The sequence below is a fragment of the Desmodus rotundus genome, chromosome 1 (genome assembly GCF_022682495.2).
Source record: "Desmodus rotundus isolate HL8 chromosome 1, HLdesRot8A.1, whole genome shotgun sequence".
NCBI classification, from domain to species: domain Eukaryota; kingdom Metazoa; phylum Chordata; class Mammalia; order Chiroptera; family Phyllostomidae; genus Desmodus; species Desmodus rotundus.
The window spans coordinates 176,422,351-176,450,215 of NC_071387.1; the positions used below are offsets into that span (position 1 = coordinate 176,422,351).

The following is a 27,865-nucleotide window of genomic DNA, read 5'->3' on the forward strand; positions in this document are numbered from 1 at the left end:
GAATTCACATAGGTATGATCATTCCATGAAAATTCCAAAGACCAAGTGGAAACATTGGGCATATAAGACATTTTGGACAAAGGAGAAAGGGGGAAGAGTGGGGTCTTAGATTTAAGAAGCGAGAAAGTGAGATTTACAAGTAGATGAGGAAGAGCAGAACAGAGAGGGCTGGTGAATTCTTGCTAGGTGGCTCAGAAACAGCAGGACACTGTGGGTATCTAGCTGACAGGCAGTGGCCGGGGCCTGAAGCCCTCTTGTTTACCATAGTTAATTCATGTTAGTCTAAGGCAGCATCCGAAGATCTCCTCCCTGAAGCAGGCTTCACTGAATCTCTTGGGCAGAGAGGTGGGAGGGACAAACTGTTGTCAGTATTTAAAAAGCAGCTTCAGGGCGACAGAATCTCGCTCCCTTCGGCAGGTTGGAGCTTGGTGCCATTTTCTTCCACTTTTGTGATTTCCGTGCCTTATAAGGGCTACCTAACTGACTTGCTATTCTCTTCTGCTCTGCAAGGGGCCATGTTTCTAGAGATTTGCTGTAGGATGCTTTATGTGCCATTTCAACTCTTGTTTGCCTGGCTCACCCAACTCCCGCTACCCTGACTCCGCCTCTAACACACCATGGCACAGCCAGACACCTACAAGGCTCCCTCCCACACTCCCTTCAGGCTTTTCCTCAAATGCTGTCTTTTCAGAGAATCTCTTTCTGAACATTCCATCTAAAATTGCTATCCCTACCTCTTATACATGCTTGTTTTTTGTCTGTGCACATATAACCATTTTACATAATACATATTTTACTCATTGTTTATTTTATGTCACTTATATGCTAATTTATTATCTGTCTTCCCCTCTAGAATATGAAGTAAATGAGTAGGGATTTTGTCTTTGTGTTCGCTGCTGTACTCCCAATGCCCAGAACAATACTTGGCACTTAGGTGCTCAATAAATGTTTTCTGAAAGAACAAATGAATGAATAGAAGCCCTCTACTTGCTATATCTATTCCTTAATCTAAGTCTATATGAATGTAGCAGAGACGCTGTAAAGACTTGCCCCACTCAAATTTGGGCCCAAATTCAATATACTTAGTCATTTATGAAGTCATTTAGAATGAGCAATAGTCCTAGGTCTATACTGATTACACTGAAATAAGGTCAGACCATTGGTTGATTAATTGGAAAGTTTAATTGTTTTATAACTCCTTAGACACTCTCTGTAACTGCTTTGTCTAAAACTCAGAAACTCTTTTAGAACTCATCTTTGAATAATTGTAGAATATTGAAATAGCTTATTGGGAAGAATATTGATGTCTAGAGCTTCCAATATACTAATCACTTCTCATATATAATATAATTTAATTCGCATATAAAAATAATGTGAGAAATGTGTTATTTCTATTTGAACCAAGATTATGAATTTGTTTCAGAAATAATAAGACAAGAGACTTCATCCTTCTAATTTATGATATAAAATAAGTACTTACTTCTCTTAAAAAACCAATAAATCAGATCATCTCATTTATTCATCGTTTAGTGGCTGAATATACTTCTTAAAGCAGGACCCTACTATGCCATTTACCTGCTAAGAGTGTGTATTGTTTCTTCTTGGATGAAGCCCAACTGGCAATCAACTGCCCACATAGTTTCCTTGCCACTCAACTAGGGTCCCAGCTTATTTTCTTCGATTCCCTGTAACAAATCTTCTGTTCCAGGAGAGAAGACTCCCACCATTATACACCTATGTTAGTCTCTGCCGTGTCTTCAGTGACTTCGAGTCTGTTTCCTCTGCACTGTTCCTTTCAAGTACGAATACCATTCCCTTTCTTCTCTGTCTATCCACACACTTACTACTTCTTAAGGGCTACTTAAAGTCACACACTTGGGCACTGGTCAGGTAGTTCATTTGGTTGGAGTGTTGTCCCATATACCAGAAGGTTGCTGGTTCAATTCCTGGTCAGGGTACATACCTAGGTTGCAGATTTGATCCCTGTTATGTATAGGAGGTCACTGATCATCTGGTGAGGATTTAAAAAAAAAACAAAAGGCAACACACTTGGCTTATTTTTTTACATCCCTAGCCTATAATAGCTTCTCTCATTTTTATTTTCTTAATTACTTCTAAACTTATTAGTTGTACCACACAATTTATTAAGCTCTAATTATAGCCTAGTGTTCTGTAATTATTTGTAGTGTCAGCCTCATTCTCTAAACAAGATAGTGTTTAAAGAGATTTATGGCTCACACGTTTTCAACGCATCCTTACAAAATGTTGTAGAGTAGATGTTACACCATTAGGAAATGCTCAGCAAACACCTGGATTTTTATCTTGAATATTTATTGAGTGTGCTAGAAACCACGACATCATTGTAGGATGGAAATAAAATGTGGTTCATCCAACAGTGGTTCTTTCCAATTTAATATCAGCTTTATGTATCTTCGGTAGAGATATATTTTGAAGCATCACTGGAAGATTTTGTTTCCTTTTTATTATTTGAAAACCAACTTCCCCCCAAATTTTTGAAATTTCAAAAAATTTTGAAATTTTTGTATAAAGTAATTTTGAGAGCTTTGGGTGAAAGTCATACTGTAGATGCAACTTATTCATCTGCAAAAAGCAAAATGAAAATGCTGATATTTAGAAATTTTAGAACAAAATAGAGGAGTTTTGGGTGGGTTGTGGGGGCAAAAAATTCGTTGTTCTATTTCTAGGGCACTAGTGAAGAGTGAGAAATCTGTCCTTTGAAGCATCAGAATATTTTATTTTCCTTCGCAGCCTGTGTTAGGGAAAATACTTTGCTGTTTCCTTGAGGGAGCCGCCCATAGCGTTAAAGGTAATCTGGAAGGATGTGAACCTCTGAGGCGGTGCTAAGTGCTCACTAACGCAGATTAGATGTGGCAAAAGCAATGAAAGATCTGCAGGTGATTTCAAATCAGGTGTCACACTTCAGATCCTTTCGGTGAGAAGAATCTGACGCAGTGCACTGAGCCGATGAATGTGTTTGGTCAGAAAGAGAAGAAGCTGAGACAGTCAGGGTGCAGAAGGCAGATTTTCTTAAGAAACACTCTGATGTAATTTCTTTGTGTGGAATCGTACCACATTTGGAGATACCTCGGTGGCATGATTTAAATATTGTGCACTTTGTCCAATTTTGATAGCGAAGTGCCTTGATAATTCCCACCTTGGGAGCAGCCTTTTGAGGTGCTCTGGAGATTGGAAGAGGCTCACATTCTCTAGCTTGAGAAGCTTTCTCTTTAGCCTTCCTCTGTGAGTGTAAGCTCAATGGACAGTGGTGGGTCAGACCGGGAGCATTTTCAAATGTTGTGCTGCCAGAACCTGGAAAGAGGCTCTGTTATGAGGGGTCGAGCAGGTGCTACTGGGAGAGACAGAAGGATGTTTTGACAGTTTGCAAGCAGAGCAATGTACTGAGAGAGGGGTGGCAAGTGGTGGGTGGCACCGCTCTCAGGTGGCACCCCACAGGCTGGCATAGGACAGCAAGACAGAGCCTGAACGTGGGCTGTCTTGGTGCTTTGGGCAGGCAGCGTGTGGCTGACCTCAGGAAAGCCTGGCAGCAGGCAGGGGCCTAGCCGCTGAGCTGGGAGTCAGAACTGCAGTCTGTGGAGCTGTCAGACAGAAAGCTGAGAGACAAGGAAAGCGGGAATAAGTTAAAGGGCCAGCTGTTGTAAATGTAGCACAAAGTGGCCACAGAACCCCCCCAAATAATAACAAAGATAGCTAACACTTATTGATACTTAATATATTTGTCAGGAAAGTCCTAATGCCTTTATACAATTATATCTTAACTCTTATGCATCCTTACAACCTAAGAGGCAGGTGGCTACTATTACTCCCACTTTTACACAGAAAGAAACTGAGTCACAGAAAGGTTGAGAAGCATGTTGCAGGGCCAAACATTTAACAAGTGGCAGAATTGGGACTTCAACATAGGCCTTCTGGCTCAAAAGTCTGTTCACTTAACCTCCATGACACCCCACCTCCAAATTCCTGCAGGGTGACAAAATCAGGTTCATCCTTACAGCTTTTTGAAAGGGCATGAACTCTGAGCCAGAGAGAGGGATTTGAATCTCACTTTTAATACTTGTTAGTTGTGATACTTGTGGAAAATCGTGTTATTTATCGTGGGTGTGGTTTTATCGTCTGCAGAATAGGGGATGCTACCTACTCCACAGATTTTGAAGTAAGTGGATTAATTGATAAAAGCTAATAACACCACATCTGGAGAAAAGCTGCCACTCAACAGGTGTCTGTTTTCTTTCTCTCTAAATGTCTGTGAATAAAGAGCTATTTAAGTTTCTCTAGATTGGGAACCAAACTGTTCCTGGGGACAGAGCTGGGCCAAGTTCAGCATGATTAAGGAAGGATGTTGCAGGGTGGGGAGGGTGGGCACGTGGTACCTGAGGGCTTCCTGCCTGCTCAAGTTCATCAGTCTGATCGCTCTCTTCTTGTCATTCACAGAAAAATGTCTCAGGGAATGCTTTCATATACAATTAATTCAACCAATGGAACTTTGTACCTAAAATTTTTAAGCTAATGCTCACTTAAGGAATAATAATTGGTAAACTTAAAAATTGTGCATTTTTATAAACAAGTTATTTGTTGTTTTTTGATTTTCTTTGTACTCAAGAGGACTAACTGTAAGAACTGTGTATTTTAATTTCTGTAATTATGCAGGAATTTCAGAGCCTGCTTCGTATGTCATAGCAGCCAGGGCATGTACGTCAGCAATCTGAAATATCCTCTCTCCAGCCTGGTCAGACTACATCATCGTTCACAATAGGAGCATCGTCCCAATCCTGCCCAAGGAATTCCGTGATCATTCTTTCCTCCTACAACTGTGTTTGGTCTTGGTCTGCAAACTATACTTAAAGTCATAATTATATACATTTTTGTTAACTGAAATTTTATAATATAAATAGGACATGTTCACTGTAGAATAATTAGGTTACATTAGGCACAGAAGGAAAAGGAGCTAAACACTGTTAAGTTTTTACGTATACACTTCCTGGTTATATTCTATGTATGTGTAGGCATAGTACAGGAACAGTCTCCTACCATGAATACAGTTTTGTAACCTGTGCTTTTTACTGAGCAGTTTCTCATGAATATTTTTACATATACATTTACATTATCCTTAACAGCCTAATAATATTCTACTACATTTTTATAGTAACATTCGTTTAGGTAATTCTCTGTTATTGGGTATTTAATCTGTTCACGCTTTTCCTGTCAAGAACACTGCTTTGCTCACCAGTGCACACACGTCTGTGTGCCCTTGTCTCTCACTGACTCAAAGGGTGCGTGTGTTTATGAGACTTCTGATATATTTGCCAAATACCTGTCCAGAAATGTTGTGCTGATTACATTCCCACTGGCAGGCAGCGAGAGCTCCCACATTCAAAGTTATTTTTCATTTTAATGTGCCATCTTATGGACACCAGGTATCGATTAACCCATGCTCTAAATATTGATAAACATGTTACCTTTATCAAGTATCAAATTCTTATATGGAGTCTTTCAAGTAAAAAGTTCTATGATTGTCATATAATTATAGACTTGCCTCCTCTTTTCCAATAGTTAGCACTCCCTTTAATTAGATTTATTAGCTAACACTTTAAATGCATTGTTTACTACGGGTGGTGGTACTGGATATCCTTCTCCTGCTTCTGACATTAATGGGAAGGTCCCAAATCTCTCATCACTAAGCAAGACATTGGCTCTTTGAGGAAGGTGTGTCTTATATTCCTGTTTTATCAAACTTAAAAAATAGGAGTCAGTGTTGAATTCTTTTTCACATGACTTTTAGGCATTTTTAAAGAGGATTATTTGCTCCTTTCTTGATCTCTTGAAATGATGAAATTTCATCAATAGATTTCTTACTATTAAACTCTTCTTCCATTCTGGAGAGTGTGGCCCAGAGACAAACTGGAACTTGTAGACTGTTTTATGGAGGTTCTCTAACTCGAAGGCGCTCTTTCCTAATTTTCCTTTATTTCTTTGGTGCTCCCAAGTGAATTTTGGAGCAAGGAGAATGAAATTAATGGACTGAAATTTCTACCTCATATTGGAAGTTTGGCATGCTTATATTGACTAACATCTACAATAGGGTCAAAATGTGCTCACTAAAATTCAAATATAAAACAACATGGATTTTCTTATTTCCTATAAAGAATCTTCTAGTTCTGGGACTACTGCTCCCACTGATAAGGAAGAAAAAATACCCCAAACTTTGCTATGTTAGGTAACACTATGGCTTCTTTTGGGTGCAGGAGAAAAACTTATACTTTCTAGGTTCAAAACTTAATAGTCATGCAATCTTGGGCTGATTCCATATGTTCATCTACAAACTGGGCATAAAAAGGGTAGTTTTTAAGAGAATTTTGTGGGAATCAAATGAGTTAATACATTGTACATGTTTAGGACATTGCCCGACACACAGTAAATGCCTGGTAGATGTTTGTGGATTATGCTAATAAAATGATTATTCTCATAGCACTAGAGAAAAGGCAGGTCACTTGCCCAAAGGTACTCAGTAAGTAACAGAACCAGAATAGTCTTGGCCCTTGAAAGCAGAATAGCTAAGAATTCATAATAATAATAATAATACGTTTTTAAGGGTTTGAAATAGTGTACTGGTGATTTTTGCTAAATATGAGATAAACTGGTATCCCTCCAAAGAATATTAAGAATTTGAGCTATTGTAGAGGACTAAGGGGTTTCTTCCCCTGGTAGTATTTAAGAATAACAGTGCCTTTGGTATGGTGTGGTGTGGTATACCATGTGGTGTGGCATAGCATGTGGTATGGCATAGCATGTGGTGTGGTATAGTATGATACGGTAAGACACGCTGTGCCATTATCTTCACGACAGGGCTTCAGGTGAGCTGCAAATGTAAAGATCCTTTTAATCCCAAGTCTTTCTCTTGACTACTTAGATTTCAGGCACCAAAATCTGTTTTGCTTTGCAACTTACACACTTTAGCTTGTATTACTTCTTCAGAGAATTAAAGAGATTTTTAAAGATAAAACTCCAGCTTCCCAAGTGTCATTGCCACTTTGAAAAATGGAACTAATAAACCATTGTGTGATAAAAGATCATCTGATCTTTAGAGAAGAAACTGCCATTTTCCATTTTCACTAAGAAATTCATCTATTAGAAAAGTAATCTTTAAGGGGTTTTGCTGTTATGTACCTCTATCCCTCATCACAATTATGAATAGAGAGGAAAGAAAAACTAATTTCAGGTGCCAGATGGGTACCTCATGAATGACGATGATTCGGCACAGGCTTTAATCAGAGCAGCCAAGCTCTGAGCAGCTTTTGGGTCGCCCTGGGGACCATGGTGAACCGAGATGAATTTCCTTGTGTGTGTCAGGGTTCTTTGCTTGTCCTTTCACTACACGCAGGGGCTTTCAGATTGTCTGAGAAACTCGGTAGTTACTTCATGCTAGCAGGTGAGAGTGGGTGTTACAATTAACTTCTCAACAGAAAAGTGATAACGTTCATTTTGAAGCTCATTTAATGCACTTGAAGAAGGAAGCCTTAGAGTGTAAAGAACAGAAAACCCCTGGATGTAGGATTTGAAATGTTCATTTGACCTTACAGAAGGCCATGGAAGAAAGAGCTCAGGCCTGGCTGCAGAAGATTAAATCTTGTGCTGCACTTGAGTGTCTGGAGAATTAGGACAGGCTCCTCTCGTTCTGTGTCAGTGCAAAATAATAATCAGAATAATAATGCAGAATAATAATCCTGGGAAGAGTCCATTAAAAAATTTTTTTTTCAATTACAGTTTACATTCAATATTATTTTATTTTAGTTTTAGGCTTACAGCATAATGGTTTGACAATCATATACTTTACAAAGTGTTCCCCTCAATACTTCCAGTACCCACCGGGCCCCATACATAGTTATTACAGTATTATCGACTATATTCCCTATGTTATACTATGTACATCCCTGTGACTATTTTGTAACTGCCAATTTGTACTTCTTAATCCTTTCACCTTTTTCACCCAGTCCCCCAAACCCCTGCCCCTCTGGCAACTACCAGTCTCTTCTTTGCATGTATGAGTCTGTTTCTATTTTATTTGTTCATTTATTTTGCTCTTTAGGTTCCACATTTAAGTAAAATCATATGGTATTTGTCTGTCTCTGTCTGACTTATTTAACTTAGCATAATACCCTGTAGGTCCATTCATGCTATAGCAAAAGGTAAGGTTTCATATTTTATAGCTGAGTAATATTCCATTGTATATATGTACCACAGCTTTTTTACCCACTCATGTATTGATGGGCACTGAGGTGCATATATCTTTAAAATTAGTGTTTTGGGATTATTTGGATACATACCCAGGAGCAGAATTGCTGGGTTAAAAGACAGTTCCATTTTTAATTTTTTGAGGAACCTCCATACTGTTTTCCATAGTGGCTGCACCAATCTGCATTCCTACCAACAGTGCACAAAGGGGAAGAGCCTATTTTTAATGAAACAGTTTTGTAGCATTAGCAAAATCCAAGCCTCCTTAGCCTGAGCTTGAGTAAGCAAAAATATGGTGCTCGCTTACTCAAGTACAGGGCAAACTAGGTAAAGTCTAGCATTTAAGGAACACCTTCCTCGATCCAGGTATGTACAGTCCTTAGTATATGCTGACCATTATGTCCATCATTTAAGTCTGCACTGTAGCCCTGCAGTATGGGTTTTAATTGTTCCATTTATAATGACCATGAACTTGACATTCAAAAGAGTTAAATAACTTTCTCAAGGCCACAAAATCAGCAAGTGGCCAAAACAGATTCAAATCCAGGTATGACTAACTCCAAAACTCTAATATTCTACTAATTTATTTTGTTCTTTTACTTTTCTTCTCCAAACAAATATTTCTAATATAAATTATTTTTCTTCAGGTGACATCTTATATTTTCTTCTTTTAGAATGGGATGAGCTATATAGGAATGAAAATATTTTGAATAAAAAGGTTCTCAGCTGAAGAGGATGACTTGAATCCATCTCCCTAATATAACTTGAATATGAAAGAGAAAGAATATGTTGAAAATGACTCTTTCATGTCAGATGAGTATTATAATAACTTCCATAATAGATTTTGACTTTGTTGTTTGTTACCTTTAATGTCCATCAATTGTAAATAGCAAAACTCCTGAACAGGAAAAAAAATCTGAATTTCTTGTCCAGCTTCTTTTCTGCTTTGTTTTAATTTTAACATAAACAACTGCTTTTTACTATTGATTAATAATTTGTTCCTTGGCTCCAACTAAAACGAAGGGGCATGTGCAGTCTCGCTGCATGTGTGCTGCTGACGTCACCACAGTGGGTCCATTCCCTTGAAGGACGCTAATAGGTGGTTGCTTCCTAAGGAGCAGAGTACCCATAGGTTGGGTTTTCACTCCTAGGCTTTGGTTTCTTGGTTGTGTTAATTTCCTTGTTTATGTTTCTTTTAATTAACACTGAACTTTTTAATCTTATGCCTTGTTTTTCTTTTGTTTGTATAGTCAGCAGGCAGTGACTCCTTGGGTAGCAATTGTTAATCAGGGAGAAATGATAGCTCGAGGGTACTCAGTTACTTGGTGTTAGGATAAAGGTTGTTCTATTAAAGCCTCATTAGAAAACTTCCATGCACATGCCATAAATAAGATCTGCATGATGCCCTGCCAGTGGCCCTAGTCCCCTTTATTTTACCTGGCTTATTTTTTTCAACTTCTCATTGTACCCTATATAATAAAAACAGTAGTATTACTAGGTCTTAAAACAATTCACTTGTAATTTTTAAGAAGGTTGTTCACAATGTAAATTTTCTAGGACAATTAAAATCAGAATTCATTGCTAATTGATGAATAGAAACAACTGAAGAACAAAGGGATGTGTTGGTTTAAAAAGGAACATCTGAAAGTGTCTGGCTTATAATCATTTAAAGATGATAGTCTTGCTTCGGTAGCTCAGACTGAAAAGAGATACATAATAGAATTCAGCATCTATAACAGGAATATATGCCTGTCTCCCTCTCCCCAGCTCCCTTTATTCTCTATCTGTGTCTCTCTTATGTACTTACTTATCTATCAATCTATTATCTATCTATCTATCATCTATCTATCTTCTGTCTGTCTGTCTGTCTATCTATCACCTATCTATCTATCATCCACGTAATGTTTTTTGTTTGTTAATTAGTGAGGGAGAATTGTTCTTGTTTTAGAACTGAGGTCTTCTCACAATGGAAACTATTGGAATCTCACAATGGAATCATACTGATTATGAGTCGTGAGGCATGATTTGTAGACTGCAGTCTGTGCCTACACCCACGGCCTTCAGTGATAATGCCATTCGAACACTTCTCAAATTTAAAAGTACTTAATTGGTAGACTTTGATATAAAACAGAAAAGTATCACAAAAGAAAAAGTCACAATGCTTCAGTGAACTCCAACTTCTTTTGTAGAAAGTGAGCTCCTTAAGCCAGAGATTTTGTGGGAACTGTCTTGCCGTCATTTTGTTTTTCCCCATGATGACTCAGGGGGTTCCGCCCTGAGGCTCTCAATGGATATATTATAACTTAGCTGGTGATGACGCATACCAGAGGAGACTACTGCCATCTTAGCCCTCAGGCCAGCAGGCTCCGCACCATGCTGTCCTGTGATTCAGAGGACAGAACTGTGCCAGCCCCCTCCACTGTCCAGGCCTGGAAGGGCACTGTGGTGCAGCAGTGGGAGGGTATGGTTAGGAAAGTTGTTGAAAAGAAGCTTCTGTTGTCACTTCCCTTGCTGCAGCAGGAAACTAAAACCAGCGCAGGGAACAGCCAGTGCATTTGTGAGGGATGAAATGGAAAGTCCTCGACCTTTCATTTAGGTGAAGAATTGTGTTTTAGAGAGCTGCCATTATTTCAGGCTGGGGGAAATGCCACAAAGCATGGAATCCTAGAAAGGAATGTAATTGATTTGCTGCTAAACAACTCAGCTCGAATTTTGAAATACTGGTCAAAGGCAGTGTTGAAAGAGAGGGTATTTTGACATTTCTATTTTGACAATTGGGCTGCTTGGGAGCCAGATGCTGTATGTTCATTTTCCAAAATGCCAATTATTTTATAATAAATTTGTACCGACATCAAAAGGGGCTTGCGTTCTCTGATATAAGTGTAATCACCTGCACATTATTCATTTAATGGGCATTTACGGAATACTTTTTGGATGTGGACTTCTTTGGCTACCTCTTCTGTAGGGACAGAGGTCTGACCAGACATGCAAACAAGATGAAAACAACTACTAGTCCTTACTTTCTTGCTCTTTTCCTTCTACTTGGGGAGAAACATCAATATATGAAATGGCATTTGAACAACTTAAAGCAAAGTGTTCGCAAGAGCAGAATAACTCGGAATAGGCTTGGAAGCCATTAGGTGTATGAATCACTTTCTGCCTCCTCTGGGTCCCACACCAGCTATTCTGCACCCCTGTCAGAGCACTTAGTGCTTCGTACTATTTGTTTTCCCCCGACTCGTCTGCGAGCTCCTTGTAGAGGGAGACTTTATTGTATTTATCTTTGCGTCTCTGGACCTTAGCACAGCTCATCGCTTACCACAAGTGACTAGTAAATGTCTGGTGAGTGAATAACAGGGACTACTGTTATCATTTGGGGGGAGGAGAAGGGAATAGAATGATAGTTTTGTGTGAACATAAGCTACAAAGAAAAATGTTTGATTCTTTTTAGTCTAGAGACAAAATGTGCTTTCCTCTTCATAATTCTAGTCAAGGGAAGCAGTTCAATTTGGCAGAAAACAGTAAAAATTTTTTGAGCCTATGTTATGTTGTGACTGTATGTACAAACATGAAGAGTTTTTCTACCCTCAGGGAGGGTGTTAGAATCCAAGGTGGCAGTGGCAGTGAGACACAGAATATTTCAGTATTTTTGACAAATGCACTGTTGCAAGGCGTGCAGAGGTCATTATAGAAGGACTTTGGTTCAGGTTGGCAATGGGGGTAGAGCTGGGGATATTGGGAGGATCAAGAAACTCGGGAGGAGATGATGTCTCCACTGAGTCTTGAAGTAGGAGTAGGTCATTAAAGAGGGAAGGATATGGATTTGGGGAAGAGGAAGAGGAAAAAACAATCAAGATAAGGACATGGATGTGGGAAACAGCATGGAGTGTGTGGGGTTCAGTGTAACAAATGAGGGAAATATGAACTAGGGAGGGCTAAGAAGGTAGCATTGATGGCAGGGAGGTACCTATAGGGCACCTATTAGAAAGTACCTGAGGTGGTGTAGGTATAAGTCTGAAAGAGAGTATTGGCAGCAGACCTGCCCAAAGGGGATAGGGCTGAGAAATAATATTTGCTAGGTACTCCAGCAGGACATGGTCACTGATTGAGTGCAGGTGAGCATGGAGTTGGAGGGGCTCAGTATTTGGGCTTGGATGAATGGTGATACCATTAACAGAGGATCAGAGAAGGAACATATTTGGGAGTGAAGAAAGAAAAAATGTTGAGTAAGTATCTGGACATGATGTATTTGAGATAATTGTGGATCTTCTAAGTGCAGATGTCTAGTAGACTTCTGAATGTAAAAAATTTGAAGGGAAGTCAGGGTATGATATACACACATACATTATTAGCATACATATATATTATCAGCATACATACATATGTTATTAGCTTACATATGGCAAGTCAAACACTGAAAACTAATGGATTGCCCAGAAGTATAATCAGAGCAGAGATTTTCAAGTGCCGATCAATAGTGTGGCAGTTGAATAGCTCTGTAAGCTTCATGAGTATCATCTAGGGGATTGGTCTAGGGGATTGGTCTCTGTACCTCTCCCAGAGATTCTGATTCATGAATGGAAGGTCAGCAATCTGCCTTTTATAGAACTCCCTGGATAATTTTGGTATGCAGTCATGCCTGGGAAGTATTGAAGAAGAGTCAGAGCAGTGATTTTATTCAGATTTAAGGAGTGAAAAAAGAAGACTCCCATGAAGTAGAAGAAAAGTCAAGCAATCACAACCAGCAGGGAGTGACATCATAGAATACAAGGGAGGAGAGTTTCTAGAAGAAACACTACCAGTGTTATAGCAGGGAGGCATGGCAAATGAATTTGTGAAGAGTTTGTTATATTTGACAACTTGGAGGTCAAGGATCTTTAGAAATAAGTTGAAGTGTAGAAGGAGCAGAACTAGGTTGCAATGGATTGAGGGGCAGAAGTAAGAAAGTGGAGAAAACAAGTTCAAGTGATAGTTCTTTTAAAAGCTTGATTATGGAGAGAAAGAATAATATTTGGAGGGGAGAGATTATAGAGCTAAGGAGGATTTTTTTAACAAGAGGAGAGACTCTGGAGACAATAACTAGAGTACGAGAGGGGGGAGCCAGAAAGAGAGCAGACAGGAGGAGGGAGGATAGAGAGTAAGTAGAAGACACTGTGCGTGGGAAGAGAAACAAATACTTCATCCTCTCAGACAGGAGGAACTCCCTCATCATCTCATGGAGATATGAAGAAGTGAGATGGGGTGAGGTACAACTTCTGATCAAAAGTTAAGGAAGACATTAAGAAGAGGATCTGAATAGTTTAAAGGGTGCAAAGGCTTGTTGAAGCTAAACCTGGATAAAGAGGTCAACTGTTAATTGATTTTATGAATTTTTCTGTTGCAAGTTGTGACAGACATTTCCTCTCCATTACATTTTGTACAATTTATAATACATATGAAAAAATTTTATGGATTGAGCTCCTGTTCATCCTGTACAACCCAATCCCTTGTGTGCTGATTCAGCCCATTATTTGTATTTGTCTGAGTTCCATGTGTTTGCATTATCTGAAACTAGCATGTGGGGGTGGGGGGCTTCAATAACTGTTTGAATTTCAAGGTGAGGGAGAGCCTGAAGATTTTCTTGGGCTAGTCACCATTTCTGGAAAAAAAAATAAAAGGAGGATGAAATAGATTAGCAGTTTTGGCAAGAGAGAACTTAATTTTGGACCAGCCTTTTCCAACTAAGCCTTTTCCCAGTTAGCAGAGTCCCAAAGGCGAAGCCAAACACTGTTTGAAACAGCAAAGTTGGACATTCAGAAACAAACAACTGATTGGACAACGCTACAACATCCTGGAAAAGTCACCCAATAAAAGCCTAGAACTTACTAGATAATTTGAAGTAGGAAGAGGTTAATAACTTGTTTTATATTTACTCAAATACTTTTTTCTACTGATTTTTAAGTATTGTATTTCCCAAATGTTGAGAATTTAAGAAGCCAAAGAATATAGAATGAAAACCAGAACCACTCATAATACTTATGTCTACTTACAACTACTGATATTTTCCTATATTCCTTTCCAGTCTTTTTTCTGTGTATAACTTTTTATAAGATCATACTATTTATACAACTTAATTGTGTTTTTCATTTAAGATTATAGCAGAAGCATTTTCTCATGTAATTAAAATATCTTGTACTACATATATATTTAAATGAGGTACATCATGAGGCTTCTCATATTTATTTAGCTATTTTCTTACTATTGGACATCTAAATCATTTCCAAATTTTCATTATTATAAGTAGCATTCCTAAGAACATTTTTGTATATTTCAATTTGCTTTCTGAATTACTATATAAAATATATAACACCATTATACTTTTGGTACTTGTTATAAAATTCCCTTCCAAAGATTTATGTCATTATGAAGATGATAAGAAATATAGAAAATAGGAATATAGTTGATAATATTGTAATAACTATATATGGTGCCAGGTGGGTACTAGAATTATAGGGAAGATCATTCTGTAAATTATATGTCTACCACTATGCTGTACACCTGAAAACAATATAAAACAATAGTGAATGTCAAATATAATTTAAAAATAAATTAAAAACACTTAAAAAACCCAAGACTTTGAATGGGAAAGTTTAAATTATTGCCATGGGCTCTGAAGTGCCCACTAATTTCCCTTTCTACACTTAAGACAGGTAACTAGGACATTTGCCCCAGTGTCTAAGTCTCTGCTATGTCCTTTCCTTCTGAAGTTGTGAATTAAGAGAAAAGACTCTTTCTCAGTGCAGATCTAATGATGACCACAGCAGTTTCCTGCTATTTACGTCTTCCCTTTTCCCCAGGGTGCCCCGTGAAGGCTGTCACTTCACTTTCTGAGACATTATCTAACTAATCCCCATAAGAACCCTGTAAGGTGGGTTGTGAAAATAGTTTCTCCAATCTACAGAGAAACAAGCAAATGGTAGAGAAAGAAAGATAAGAGAGTTTCCTAATACCACACAGCTTGTGTATATGACATAAGGATGAAAGTAGAACGTATTTCTTCTGATGCCATCCCCAGCTTTTCCCACCAAATAAATCCTTAATCTCTGGGAAAGAACCTGGGTTAGTTTTCTTATCCTTTCATCAAAGCAGCCAAATGTATTCAGGCGCTGCAGCTCAGAGTGCATCTTTGACTGTTCCAGCACCATCTATCTTACCTACCTTCTCGGTTCATTGTTACTTGTAACGTGTTCTCCCTGCAGGAGCTGACTCTTCCTTCTCCCCAATTCACTTGTATGTGGAAATTCCAAGGTAATGAAATTGCATGTGTGGTGTTCTCTCACCTGGTTTTCTTTACAGTGCACCTGCAGGGAGAATGCATTTCTGCAGTCTCACAGCATTGTCTGTGCCGAGGGCGGCATTTGTAGAAACAAAGATTAACTGCCTCCCTGCGGGTAAACCTTTCAAATCAAACATCCTTTGTTTTAGCCACATCTTTGACATTTGCATAGTTTAGCACTTGCTGATCATTCAAATGCTTTGCTTCATGAATCAGCAGTAAAGCACGGTGGTAGGGCAGACAAAAACATGGACTTTGGAGTCAGATGAATCAGGTTTGAGTCCTGGCTCTGCTATTTACTGGGCAATTTTGTTAACTTCTTGGAACTGATTTCCTCTTTTGTATTGGGTTGGCCAAAAGTCCACTTAGTTTATTTTTCTGTAAAAAAAAAAAAGGCACATTGTCCATTTTCACCAACAACTTTATTAATTTGGATATTTTGAGTATGTTGGCTATCCCCCCTGCTCTTGGCTTCTAGTGGGTAGAGGCCAGGGATGCTGCTAAACATTATCCATGAATAAGACAGCTTCACAGCAAAGAAATATTTGGTGAAAAGGTCAATAGTACCTAGAAACTTCACAAACCATTTTTGACACACTTAATAAATCACAGCACCTTCTCCACACACTGCACATATCTTTTTTTGCCCTTTAGTTGTATTTTTACCTTTCTTAAAATAATAAAGCATAATATGCCAAAAATGTTGCTTATTTTCTTCCATCTCCAATATTAAGATGGCTACCAAAATATTCAACAATTTTGATAAGTTTTTTTTTTAATATGTATCCCTATGTTCATGGCAGTGTTATTTACAATAGCCAAGTGCTGGAAACAGCCTAAGTGCCCGTCAGTAAATGAGTGGATCAAAAAGCTATGGTACACTAACACAATGGAATACTGTACAGCAGAAAGAAAGAAGGAACTCCTACCTTTGCAACAGCATTGGTGGAACTGGAGAGTATTATGCTAAGTGAAATAAGCCAGGTGGTGAAAGACAAATACCATATGATCTCACTTATAAGAGGAACCTAATCAACAAAACAAACAAACAAGCAAAATAGAACCAGAAACATGGACACAAGAAACAGAATGACAGTGACCAGAAGGGAGGGGAAGGGGGATAAGGGTGGAAAGAAGGGGAAGGGAATAGTTAAGGAACATGTATGAATGACCCATGAACACGGACAACAGCATGGGGATTGACTGTGGGAGCAGGGGTTGGGCTGGGTGGAGCAGAGCAAAGGGGTAAAATTGGGACAATTGTAATAGAACGACAATAAAATATTAAATAAAAAGATAAATGCACACTGATATGGCAGCTGTCACAATACAGTCTAACAAAATTGTTTCGAATGAGATTAAAGACAACTAAGTACTACTAGAGCCATTGTACAGAAAAAACTAAATGAAATTTTTGGTCAATCCTACAGTGGGGATAATACTCATGTAGTAACTAATTCACAGGATTAATGTGAAGATTAAGGATAAATAATATATACTTTTCTTATAATTAAATGAGAGCAGAAAAGGGCAATCCTCTCCAGGGACTTCAGATCAAATTTTTGTGGCATGTCTTCCATGTCCCCTCCAGCTCCATGGTCCTCCCTACCCCACCCTAGGAGATTTCTGTCCTGGGAGGCTGACCAGTGAGGTGTGCAGTAGCAGCTTCCTTTGCCTGGGCTCTGTTGCATTTGGCAAGAGGAGCCCCAGCAGGAGATCAGAAGGAAGCAGGAGAATGAGATCATGTTTACCTCCTCACCTCTGTCCTTTCTGGGTTATCTGAGGCTAACTGTGTCCCAGAGAATAACATGCCTTTTCAAGGCAGTCCACTCTATGACTATGTGCTTTTAGGTATTGGTGACCCATCCCTCTCCTTGTCCCTTCAGTTTGGAGGTGGTAAGAACTGCATTACTGCCAGTCCAAGAACTGCACCAGCCTTTGTGGACCCCTCTACTCTACTTGCATATTCTGCAGTAGTCCCTTTGCTAAACTACCCCTTAATGATCCGAATACGAATGCATTGGCTGTTTGCTCCTGGGATGCCCACTGACACGTTGTTCATGGTTCTGTAGCTGAAAGTACGCTTGCCTAAGTTTGTTGTATTTGAGGGAGTTTGTCACTTTCAGGGGAAAAATAAGAATAGGTGATTGTTGTCGCGTGCCATTTGATGTAAGTGAAGAAAAAGGTAATAATGAAGGATGATGATGATGAGAGCCAAGCATTCTCATAGACACATATACATTAAAACTCATATTATTTATTTACTTTTGGGGTTTTTTAACTCTTTATTTTTAAATGCTTATAAACTCACAGAAAGTTGTAAAATAAGTAAGTACATAGAGTCCTTTGTACCCTTAACCTAGTTTCCCCCAATAGTGACATCTTACACAACTGTAGTATAATACTAAAACCACGAAATTTGCATTGGTAAAATATTATTAACTAGATTAACTTACCTACAAAGTTTATTCTATTTTCACCATTTTTACATGTATGTGCATATATGTGTATGTGTTTTTGGTTCTATGCAACTTTATCGCATGGATAGATTTGTGAAACCACCACCATGATCAAGACACAAGTCTGTCCCATCACCACAGTCCAGGAGCTCCTTCATGTTGCCATTGACATTTGCACTGCCCACTTCATCCCTCCCCTGTTCCCGTCCCATGACAACCACCGATCTGTTCTCCATCTCTACAGTTTTATTGTTTCGGGAAGCTAAATTCAAAATGCACACGTGTGTTATCTCCCATTTGCAGGTCTGGAAAAACGTGAGAGAGGTTAGGTAATGTATCTAAAGCTACACAGAACGCACTTAAAGAGCTGGGACGCTAACCTATGCCTATTTGGTTCCAAGGTCCCTGCTGTCGTAGTCAGGTATACAGGCTGGGAAGGGCCGTCCCATCAGCACTGTTTTCAATTAAATCCATTCGCCTCTTTTAACTTCTACAGGTTAAAAATTCCTACTGGATAGTATCTCTTAATGATGGTCTTTAAATGATGTTCAGATACATTTGTTAAAAATTGCATTAATTTAGCAAATCTTCAGGTCCAATCCATCATTTGTCTGATTTCACCTATTTGTTAACTTAAAACCATTGTTTCACTAGCCCACTAGGGGCTACTATTCCATGGTTGCCCCTAAGGATACTCATTAAATACTAAATGGATAATGAAATATTTTGAATGAGTTTTTCTTTGATAGCATGTAATCTTCTTACATCATTTAAAGGATTTTATTTTTCCCCCCTAGGAATGGAATGTTTAGTTCACAGTTTAGATTATTTCTGTTCACTTTTTAAATTGATCTAGGTAACATAATTCCACATTTTGTGCACTAATAAAATGCTTAGCATTGTAATTAATCAGTAGAGGTGACTGAATTCCTAGAGGGATACTAGCTGAGAACTTTGCATTTATGGATTGGCTCTTTCGTCCCATTCCCACACACTTAAAAAATCCATACACACTCAAAGAAACCATCTTTATCCTAGCAACTCATATTTGTGCATTTTTCTCTAACTTCAGGTGAGCATTTCCATCAACTCCAGAAGAAAGCTTTGTCCTTTCATTCCCTTTGGGTTCCCAAGTTGCATCTAGACATATTCTTAGCAATAATAAACTCTGTTTTTCTAATTCTAGTTCCACCTTGGTATTGTGATGTCTCTGGCCTCTCTAAAAATATCTCTCTTTTATTTTTATAAGCCTTGAGTGGTGACTCTTGTATTCAAAACAAGTCTTTGATCCTTGAGAGTGTGCCGTTGCTGGTGCTGGAAAGCTTGGTGAAGGTCCGTTTCCACTGCATGACGACCATTGTGTTCTCCTGCTGTTGAGGGCTGGCCTCCTCCAGGGGCCCACAGACTTGCTGGGTTCCATGGGGTCCTCCTTCCTTTCGTTTGGTATGCTTTTAAAAAATGTGCATAGTCACTTTGTTTTGTTTATTTTTTTGAATATATAATTCACACTGCTCTGCACTTTGATATTTTTCAATCTCTTTAGCAAAACAAACGCCTTCAGACCTTGCTCACTCTTACTCCTTTCCATAAACCTCAGACACAAGCTTTTGAGAAGCTTAGGGCAAATCCAAGTGACAGAATACATGCTGTTGTTAGATCAGTCTGCACTTACAATGTCCGTTCACATCTGCAATGTCAGCGTTTTTGTGTTCGGCCAAGCTTGTTTGCCTCATCCCTGTTCCACTTAGAGTGCAATTATTTCCTATGAATTTGTAAGTAATATCCAAATGTAGCTGAATATAGAATGAACACAGCACAACAGTTATTCTATTTGCTTTATCTTCATAACTTAAAACAGAGCACCTCCTTCTTAGTGTCTAGTGGAAAGGGTAGGTTAAGAGAATGAAGCTATCATGTCATTTGAGTGGCAACTACCCTGGGATATTTTTTGATAAAATAGTTATTGCTTAATTTGGTAAAACGTTCCTCCCAACCCTTCCTTCTGACCTCATTGAGCCAAAATGGTAGGGAACTCACAAAATTTACTGAAGAGCCACAAGGACGGCTCACTGTATTGTGCATTATTGCTGGTAGACAGGAGGCCAGGATGTAGTGGTCAGAGGGCTTTCAGATGTAGACAAGAGTCTACCAGCAGTGGGCGAGGCTACCTTAGTGATCTGCTGGTGGAAAATTGAGGGGCTCTTAGCTGTACCAGCAAGAATCATCAAACACACAATGCATTTCCGTGACATACACGTAACTTTAGGTTGTGGCTACCATACCTATATATTTTTCAGCTACTAGAAATGTAGACTTGAATTTGTAATAGAAAACAGATGGTGCTTGAAATCTCTAACTTATATTTGACAAAAGCTGTTTTGGAAATGTTGCTTGTGTGTACTTTTATTGCTTTAAACACAGCATCATTTTAGCCTCTTCTGATGAATAATTTAAGAATTACTGTCCTACTCGAAGACAGCATTTTGAAGTACATGTGTTAATCATATACTTGATTAAACATTTCCTCGCCTTTCTCTTCAGAATGCCCGTTGGCCTTTGAGTGGATAATCATTTCAGTGAGAGCAGTGACGTTGGAAACAACTCTTGCCCATTTGAATTACTCGAGACACCGCCATGAAAAGAAATACTTGTGATTTGCTTTCTCGGAGCAAAAGTGTAAGTACCCTTTGTTTTCATAACATTTTGCTGTTTGGATTTTATTACAGTGCTATCATAATCAGGCTTGTGAGAAGCCTTTGGTTAACTTTTAGTTCTCCGACTATATGCAGTTTATTAACAAGCGAGGCTTTGTTCGTCTCTGTGGCCTGGTTGACATTTGATGGGAGTTTTCTTTCAGCCAGTTTATATGCCTTGCCATTCATTTCCATAAGCCTACTGGCATGCTATTTGACACCCTGATTTGGGGATGCATGCAGAAATTATATGATTAAAATATGAAACTGGAGACATTTAGGTCTTGTGTATCAAATTTTCTGGCTAAGTCCAAAAGGACAAATTGAACTTAACATCACTAGGTGCTTCAATCAAGCACATTCTGAAAGTTTATGTACACGGTGAATAATGCAAATGCTTGATCGGTGCGGCATAACTTTCAGGAACTTTCTACCTGGCGTATGTCTTTATTCTCTCTCCTCCTTTAAAGTTTTTTAAGTGAGCATCCTCAGGACCCTGATGAAGATTAAGCCTTATTCCCAATTACTGAGTGTTCTTAAGGTAGCAAGTTAGTGCTAAATTTTAGATTTCTCATAATTTATGAAGGAAAGCACAAACAAATAGAGCAATTCAAAGCCGCACAAGGCAGGGGTAAGAGTAGACTGTGAATTTTCATCAGACAAGTTCTGAGAACATGCGCTGCCGGTCATTTACCCAAGGGGAAAAAGGCGTCCAAGCAGATGCAGCTGTGATGTGGGCACATTCATTTGAGGGCATCAGGAAGAACCACAAACGCAAACACGTTTCTCTGGTATGGAGACGCTTTGTGTTACAACCAGTGATTCTATTGTGATGGCCCAAGGCCATGTTTAATTCTTCCGGTGGTCACCATCCAGCACTTAAGGGTGAGTAATACAGGAGTATGGGGAGAGGGAAGCACAGTGTGCCCAGTAGGGTTTCTTGCAAAGTGGGGATATACCCAGGGCTGTGCCAGTTCTTTACTGAACGCTGGCTGTGTTTAATAACCAGCCAAGGAAGTTCAACACACTCTGAGGGAATGTCCAAACAGATTTGTTTTACTGGTTAGTGTTTGGTCGTATGTATTATTATATAAAATAAAGAGCCACAGCTTGGGTCCTGGAATTCCTTCTATTATTAGACAGTTGCTCATTGGAAAAGGAGGTGACCTGCATACAAATTAACCAACTGCAAACACATGTTTCTATTACTGAGTCTTCCTTATTGAAGTTAAATATGAAAGCAAATCATCTACTTAATTCTTTCTTCTTTTATTAAATTTCTGAGATATGTGATATAAAATATATAAAGGCAAAAGGGAGTATATTTTAGATAATTAAAAATACATCATTAATGGAAGGGAAAGGGTTTTCAGGAACATCTGTAAAGGACACATGGACAAAACCAAAGGGGGGGTAGGATGAAGGGTGGGAAGTGGAGATGGCTGGGGTGGGGGGAGTGGTGGTGGGGAAATGGAGACAACTATACTTGAACAAGAAAAAAAGTTTAAAAAATTCAAGAATAAAAGCTTTTTATATTGAGAAAAAGTATATCATTAAGGATTTCCCTGTTCTTGCAGGAAAACATTCTAAAACCAAATGATTAACTGAGCCATGACTTTAAGGAACTGCAAGTACTTAATGATACTAAGAGATTTCCTTTTTAAACTTGCTTAATGCAAAAATGTCCATCTTGGCGGGAAGGCTCACGCTTTCCAGATTAGAAGAGCCCGAGTTGCCTGTGTTTGTCCGAATGTAAACAGCAGAGCTATCATTCCACTCCTTCTCAGCTTCTAGACAATCCACTGGCAGAAAGAACATGCTTCCACATCATTAAATGACTCTGAGCAGGAGGTTACTGTTTATCAGAGAAACGAGCCAGACTTTTTGCTCAGTTAGAGCTTGTTACTTTAGAGTTTCTAAAGTTTATTTTGCACTGGTCCAAAAATGTCACCCTCCCACTCCTTAAATCTTTGCCATTATAAAATCCGAAATTGTACACCTAGAAGCAGATATTTCCTGTTTTTGATGATGAACGTTTAAAGAATTTATTTGATTTAGAAGCTGGGAATTTTTTTTCTTTGGCATTATGACATTTGAAACTCCAAACTAGTATTCTTAATGTTAGAACGGCCTCTGCTCCTCTCTGCGTGTCTCTGTACATCTTGTATCTGTTACGGTGAAAAAACATACAAATGAGGAAGAAAAAAAGACTGTCTTTAGACGATCGTCTTATTTATTCCTGAACACTTGAACCAGTGTTCATGCTTTTCTGCTCGCATTCAAGACTTGGTGCAGTGTCTCTTTTAATGATTAATGCTCTGAACTCTTCCTTCGTTTGGGAGGGATCCATGAAAAATTTAGTTATAAAAATATATAAATAAACCACTTTTTACTTAAAGTGACATTTTGCTACTTTGGGGGCTAATTTGTAGCTGTAGTGGGTAACAAAGGAGGAACTGAGCGTATGGGCATTACAAAAGTAAAAGTAAGGCATGGCTCAGTAGCTGTGTCCTTGGGGTCTGCTGTGGGAGCCAGACGTTTACCAAAGAATCACACAGATGAGTGTAGCATAACCATTCTCTGCTATATCCCCTGTCGCAGGGCAGGTATCCTTCAACCTGTCCTCATGTACAATGGCCTCTTCCTCCCACCTAGAACAGAAACTTCCTGAGGACCGGGGTCGGGGGTCGGGGGGGCTTGCTTGTTATGCCCTCACTGTATCCTCGGCTTAGTGTCTCTCACATAGCTCGTAAGTGTGTGTTAACAAAATGAGCGAATAAATAAATGGTGACACCTGCTGAAAGAAGCTTCACAGCACAATGACAGCATGTCATAGAGAGACTTGGCCTAGGGAGCTCAGACAAGGCTTCTCCGGGGAAAGATGAGTGAGAGCTGGGATCTGAAGGGTAAGTTAGCTTATGGAGAAGACAGAGTGGGAGGGGAGGGGCTTCCAGGAAGGCTTAACATACGTGCAATGACTCTATAGTGCTGGGGAAAGTGGTAGCCTCAGTGTTATGAATAAAGGTTAGAAGAAGTAACTAGTGGTGGCAATGATAAGAAGATAGAGAAAACCGAACACATTTAAGAGATATTTAGAAGAAAAGAAAATGATAGGGCTTTTGGTACCGCATCGACTTTGAGATGTAGGGGAGAGAAAAGGTGAAAGGTGCCTCCTGGGCTTTTGGTTTAGTAGCAGGATGGACGGGGCCCCTCCACTGAGTAAACACAAGGAGGGAATGGGAAGTGGGGGGACCCGAGTGTGAGGCTGTGAAGATGGGGATGTTTTAAGATATAGGAATCCAGAGAGCAGTTTTAATTAACCCATGCAACATGGAGATGGAGAAATTTAAATTTATTATTAAATTTATATCCCCAACAGACTGTTGATTAAATATACACAATAGACACTTTTATTGAATTAAAAAAATAATGCAAGTTTGATCCCAGGCTATCTTTACCAGAACTATAAGTTGCCATTTAGCTAAATGAAATTCTTGTATATGAGGGGAACCCCCACAAAAAATGGAATTTATTTTTAAAAAATTGTGTTTATTCTTACATTTAAAAAAAGATTTTGCTTATTTACTTTTAGAGAGAGGGGAAGGGAGGGAGAGAAACAGCAATGTGCAAAGGCATTGAAGCAAAAGACTAATTCACAGCTAGGGCTGCCATAACAAAATATCATAGACTGTGGCTTAAACAACAAAAATTTATTTTTTCAGAGTCGTGGAGGCTGAGAGATTCAAGATCAAGGTGCTCTCTTGGTTCAGTTCCTGATGAGAGTCCTCTTCTAACCCTAATTATCTCCCAAAGGCCCATCTACGAATAGTATCACGTCGGGGTGCAGTTTTGACATATGAATTTTGGGGAGATACAAGCATTCCATTTACAATAGAGAGCTTGATTCTTAAGGAACGTTTAAGTCATTGATATTTATGCCCACAGGATGGTGACCAGTGATACGGAGTCCACATATTCTCTCAGTTGGATAACACTGAAATTGATCTGGTTAACATTTTTCTCTTCATTTTCTATTTTCTAGATTTTATATGAGGGGACTCAGTGATGATTTGTGAGGTTTTAATCTTTTCATAGACCTAGGGGCTAATTTCAGTTTTACTCAAAAATATTTTCCCTTCCTTCACAACTCTTGTTTTACATTGTTTGTTTTTAACACTGATTCCAATGAATAGGTCCTGAATCATGGAGACCTATTTTTCATAGGTCTCCTGTCGATGGATTCACCGGTTGAGCTAACTCTCAGAGGTTTGCAAATTTCAGAGCTGATTCTCTGAGTCACCTCCATTCCTTCCAGCCGTGCTGCTGCTCCTGTGCCAACCAGGAGTGGGAAGTAAAGGTACAAGACGAGGGAAGAGGCACATTAAAATTTCTGTAATTACCTCACCTTTAACAGGAACCTAACCAACAAAACAAACACACAAGCAAAATATAACCAAAGCCACTGAAATTGAGAACAGGCTGATAGTGACCAGAGGGGAGGGGGGAGGGAATTTCAGGGGAAAAGGGAGAAGGGTTTGCAGGAACAATGATAAAGGACACATGGAAAATAACAGGGAGGGGGTGGAAACAGGGGAGGGAGGTGGGGGGGCTGGGGTGTTCGGCTGGGGTGGGGGGAAAAGGGAGAAAACTGTACTTGAACAACAATAAAAAAAATGAAAGAAAATTTCTGTAATTATACTATATTTTTAAATCTGGGGGTATTTAAAATATTTTAAAGCAACTCTCCTTGTATTTCCATTGATATTTTCTGAACTCATGAATTTTTATAAACCATCTCATCTGGAGAATAAACTAGGTATATTTAAATTCTTGGGGGTGTAAAGGGACTAAATGGTAATGAAAAAATACAATATAAATTTTAAAAATCTTCTTTATTAATCAATTCTATTAGGTATTGAACTCTAAAGTATCTTTTAGTATTTTACTCTAAACTCTCAGTTTCCTAGTAGCCTGTATTATTTTCTTCCTACCATTTTGGAAAGGTTCAGGACACTTTCTGCTCAATTGGGTTTGTTAGTTCCTTGATGAGATTGCCCTCTGTTTGACTTAGGGTTCTCTTGGATGTTCTACATTTGGATAAAATTGTCACTCACCAGCTGTCTTTTAACTGAGGTTCCGTTGTGTGTGTGTGTGTGTGTGTGTGTGTGTTCAAAGCTGGAAGCAAATCCTGCCTGTTTGGAAGGCCTAGGATATCTGGAAAATTCTCTGCATACTGCATTCAAAGCCCACCTAAATGGGCTATTCCTTTTGAGTTCAGGAGACACGAGCCCACCCGGTGAAGTGTGCCCAGTAGGTGCCCTGGAATTGCCTCTTTTCACAGTAGACTTAGAAAATTTCTAAACCAAATTAACTGTATTCTTAAAAAAAATAAAAATTTTCTACTTGTACTTTTGTATTGCTGAATTTTGGAAGCAATGGTTCTTTCAGGGGCCCTGGGTGAGTAATTTAGGCCATTTCATTCCGTCAGTGCCAACCTGGACAGGGCAGACCAAGAGGCAATTTGGAAAGGATGATACATTTTGTATGATACTGTAGAGATATCTGCATTTATTATTCCTCACAATTACCTCCTAAGAATGATTACTTTGGGAGTTCTATGGTTAAATAAAAATAATGGGTCCTTTCTCACTGACCTCCTTTCTCTACTACATCAATCACCCCCTAAGATACAAAATTACAAAGTTGTCACAGCTTAGAATGCTGATAAAGTCATGTATATGGAAAGTGGATTTTTCACCTGTGGCCACTCCTTGGTGTCTGAAGAAGGTCAGAGGAGATAATATAGGTAAAGATGCTTGGAAAAGTGTAAAGAATAAAGAAAAACCAAAATCATACTCTTGCTTATGTCTTTATAGTAACAAACTGAAGGGAGAATTTGTAGTTTCAGAGGTTTTGTTCCTTTGGTTATTGTTCCTGCCTTCTGGCTTGTGCTCTTTACGAAATTCAGCGAATGTTTATTGAATGGCTACTGTGTCGCAACAACTGTGCTAGGCTTTGGGTGTCCATCCAATTGTAAGATACATATGATCTGTGTTATTACAGAGCACATTTAACAACTATATGTATAATTTTTATAATTTTATTTTTACTATTTTATCCTCTGACCCCAGTCTGGCCCTAACCAGCAAAGTCTATCCCATTCTAATCTTTCATTCTTCCCAGGGAGTCTTAAGTCCCATCCTGCTCATACCTTTCTGCACTTGTTGTCCATTGCACTGTGGTTATCTTGTTTGGCAGAAATATTTTGAGCTGTGCATCATGTGCCATAATTGTCAATTATGCTCATTGTTGTAGAAACATAGACTGGCTTAGAGTGGTTAAATAGAATTTTTCTCAATTATCAGCAATAGTACAAGAATAAATGAGGATAGACATGAATGGTAGTATGGAGGAAAGTTCTGAAAGAATAGAGATTGATCGACAACCATTTGCTTTGAAATCAATAACACAACAATTTTAGTGGCAAAGCCAATCATTACATTGTCGCCTTAGAAAAATCTCCACTTTTTTCAATATTGTAATGTGTTTGCTATTTCATCTTTGGAAAATTTCAAGTTGGAGTTGAACTGCAAATATTATGTCCAAGAAGCATGTTTTGCACTTATCAATGTAAATATCGAAACACATACACATGGAGAGGAGTCTTCTCGAATTGGTGGTGAGCACTAAAGAATGAGTCCTACTGACAGTATTGCTCTGCAACGAAGTGCAGTCATGAAGAAAAGCCCAACAACTTGATTTCCTATTGGTACCATTAATGTTTTATTTTAGTATTATTTTCCCCCACAAAAGAATTACTTATAAAGACATTATTTTTAACTACAGCCAAATCTCTATTTTAAAAATTGGGGTTAAATGTCAATTTTTACAATTGAAATGGCTACCTATGAGCAACAGTTTAGAAGGTTAAAAATGATTTCAATGAAACTATTGAGATGTTTACATGGTTTCTCAATATACATGCTTTCAAGTGCGTAACAGGGTATGACCCTTAAGGTCCTGAGTTACAGTCCTGGTTTTGCCACTTCGTATCTATGTGGTGGTGGGAGAGGGGGGTGGGGAAAATCATAAACAATTAGCTTATTATCAAATTCTCCCAATATCTACTC

At 38.7% G+C, this 27,865-nt stretch overlaps 1 protein-coding gene across 5 annotated transcripts in view; it reads left to right on the forward strand.

The window, feature by feature from the left end:
• Positions 1–27,865, forward strand: part of PDE4D (phosphodiesterase 4D) — a 1,245,374-nt gene that overhangs the window by 219,631 nt on the left and 997,878 nt on the right. For all 5 annotated transcript variants that reach the window (XM_071219656.1, XM_071219665.1, XM_071219669.1 and 2 more), the window contains one exon: positions 20,584–20,718. In XM_071219656.1, coding sequence (XP_071075757.1) covers positions 20,677–20,718 — 42 coding nt within the window. In that variant the 5' untranslated portion in view covers positions 20,584–20,676. The remainder of the gene's footprint in view (positions 1–20,583; positions 20,719–27,865) is intronic.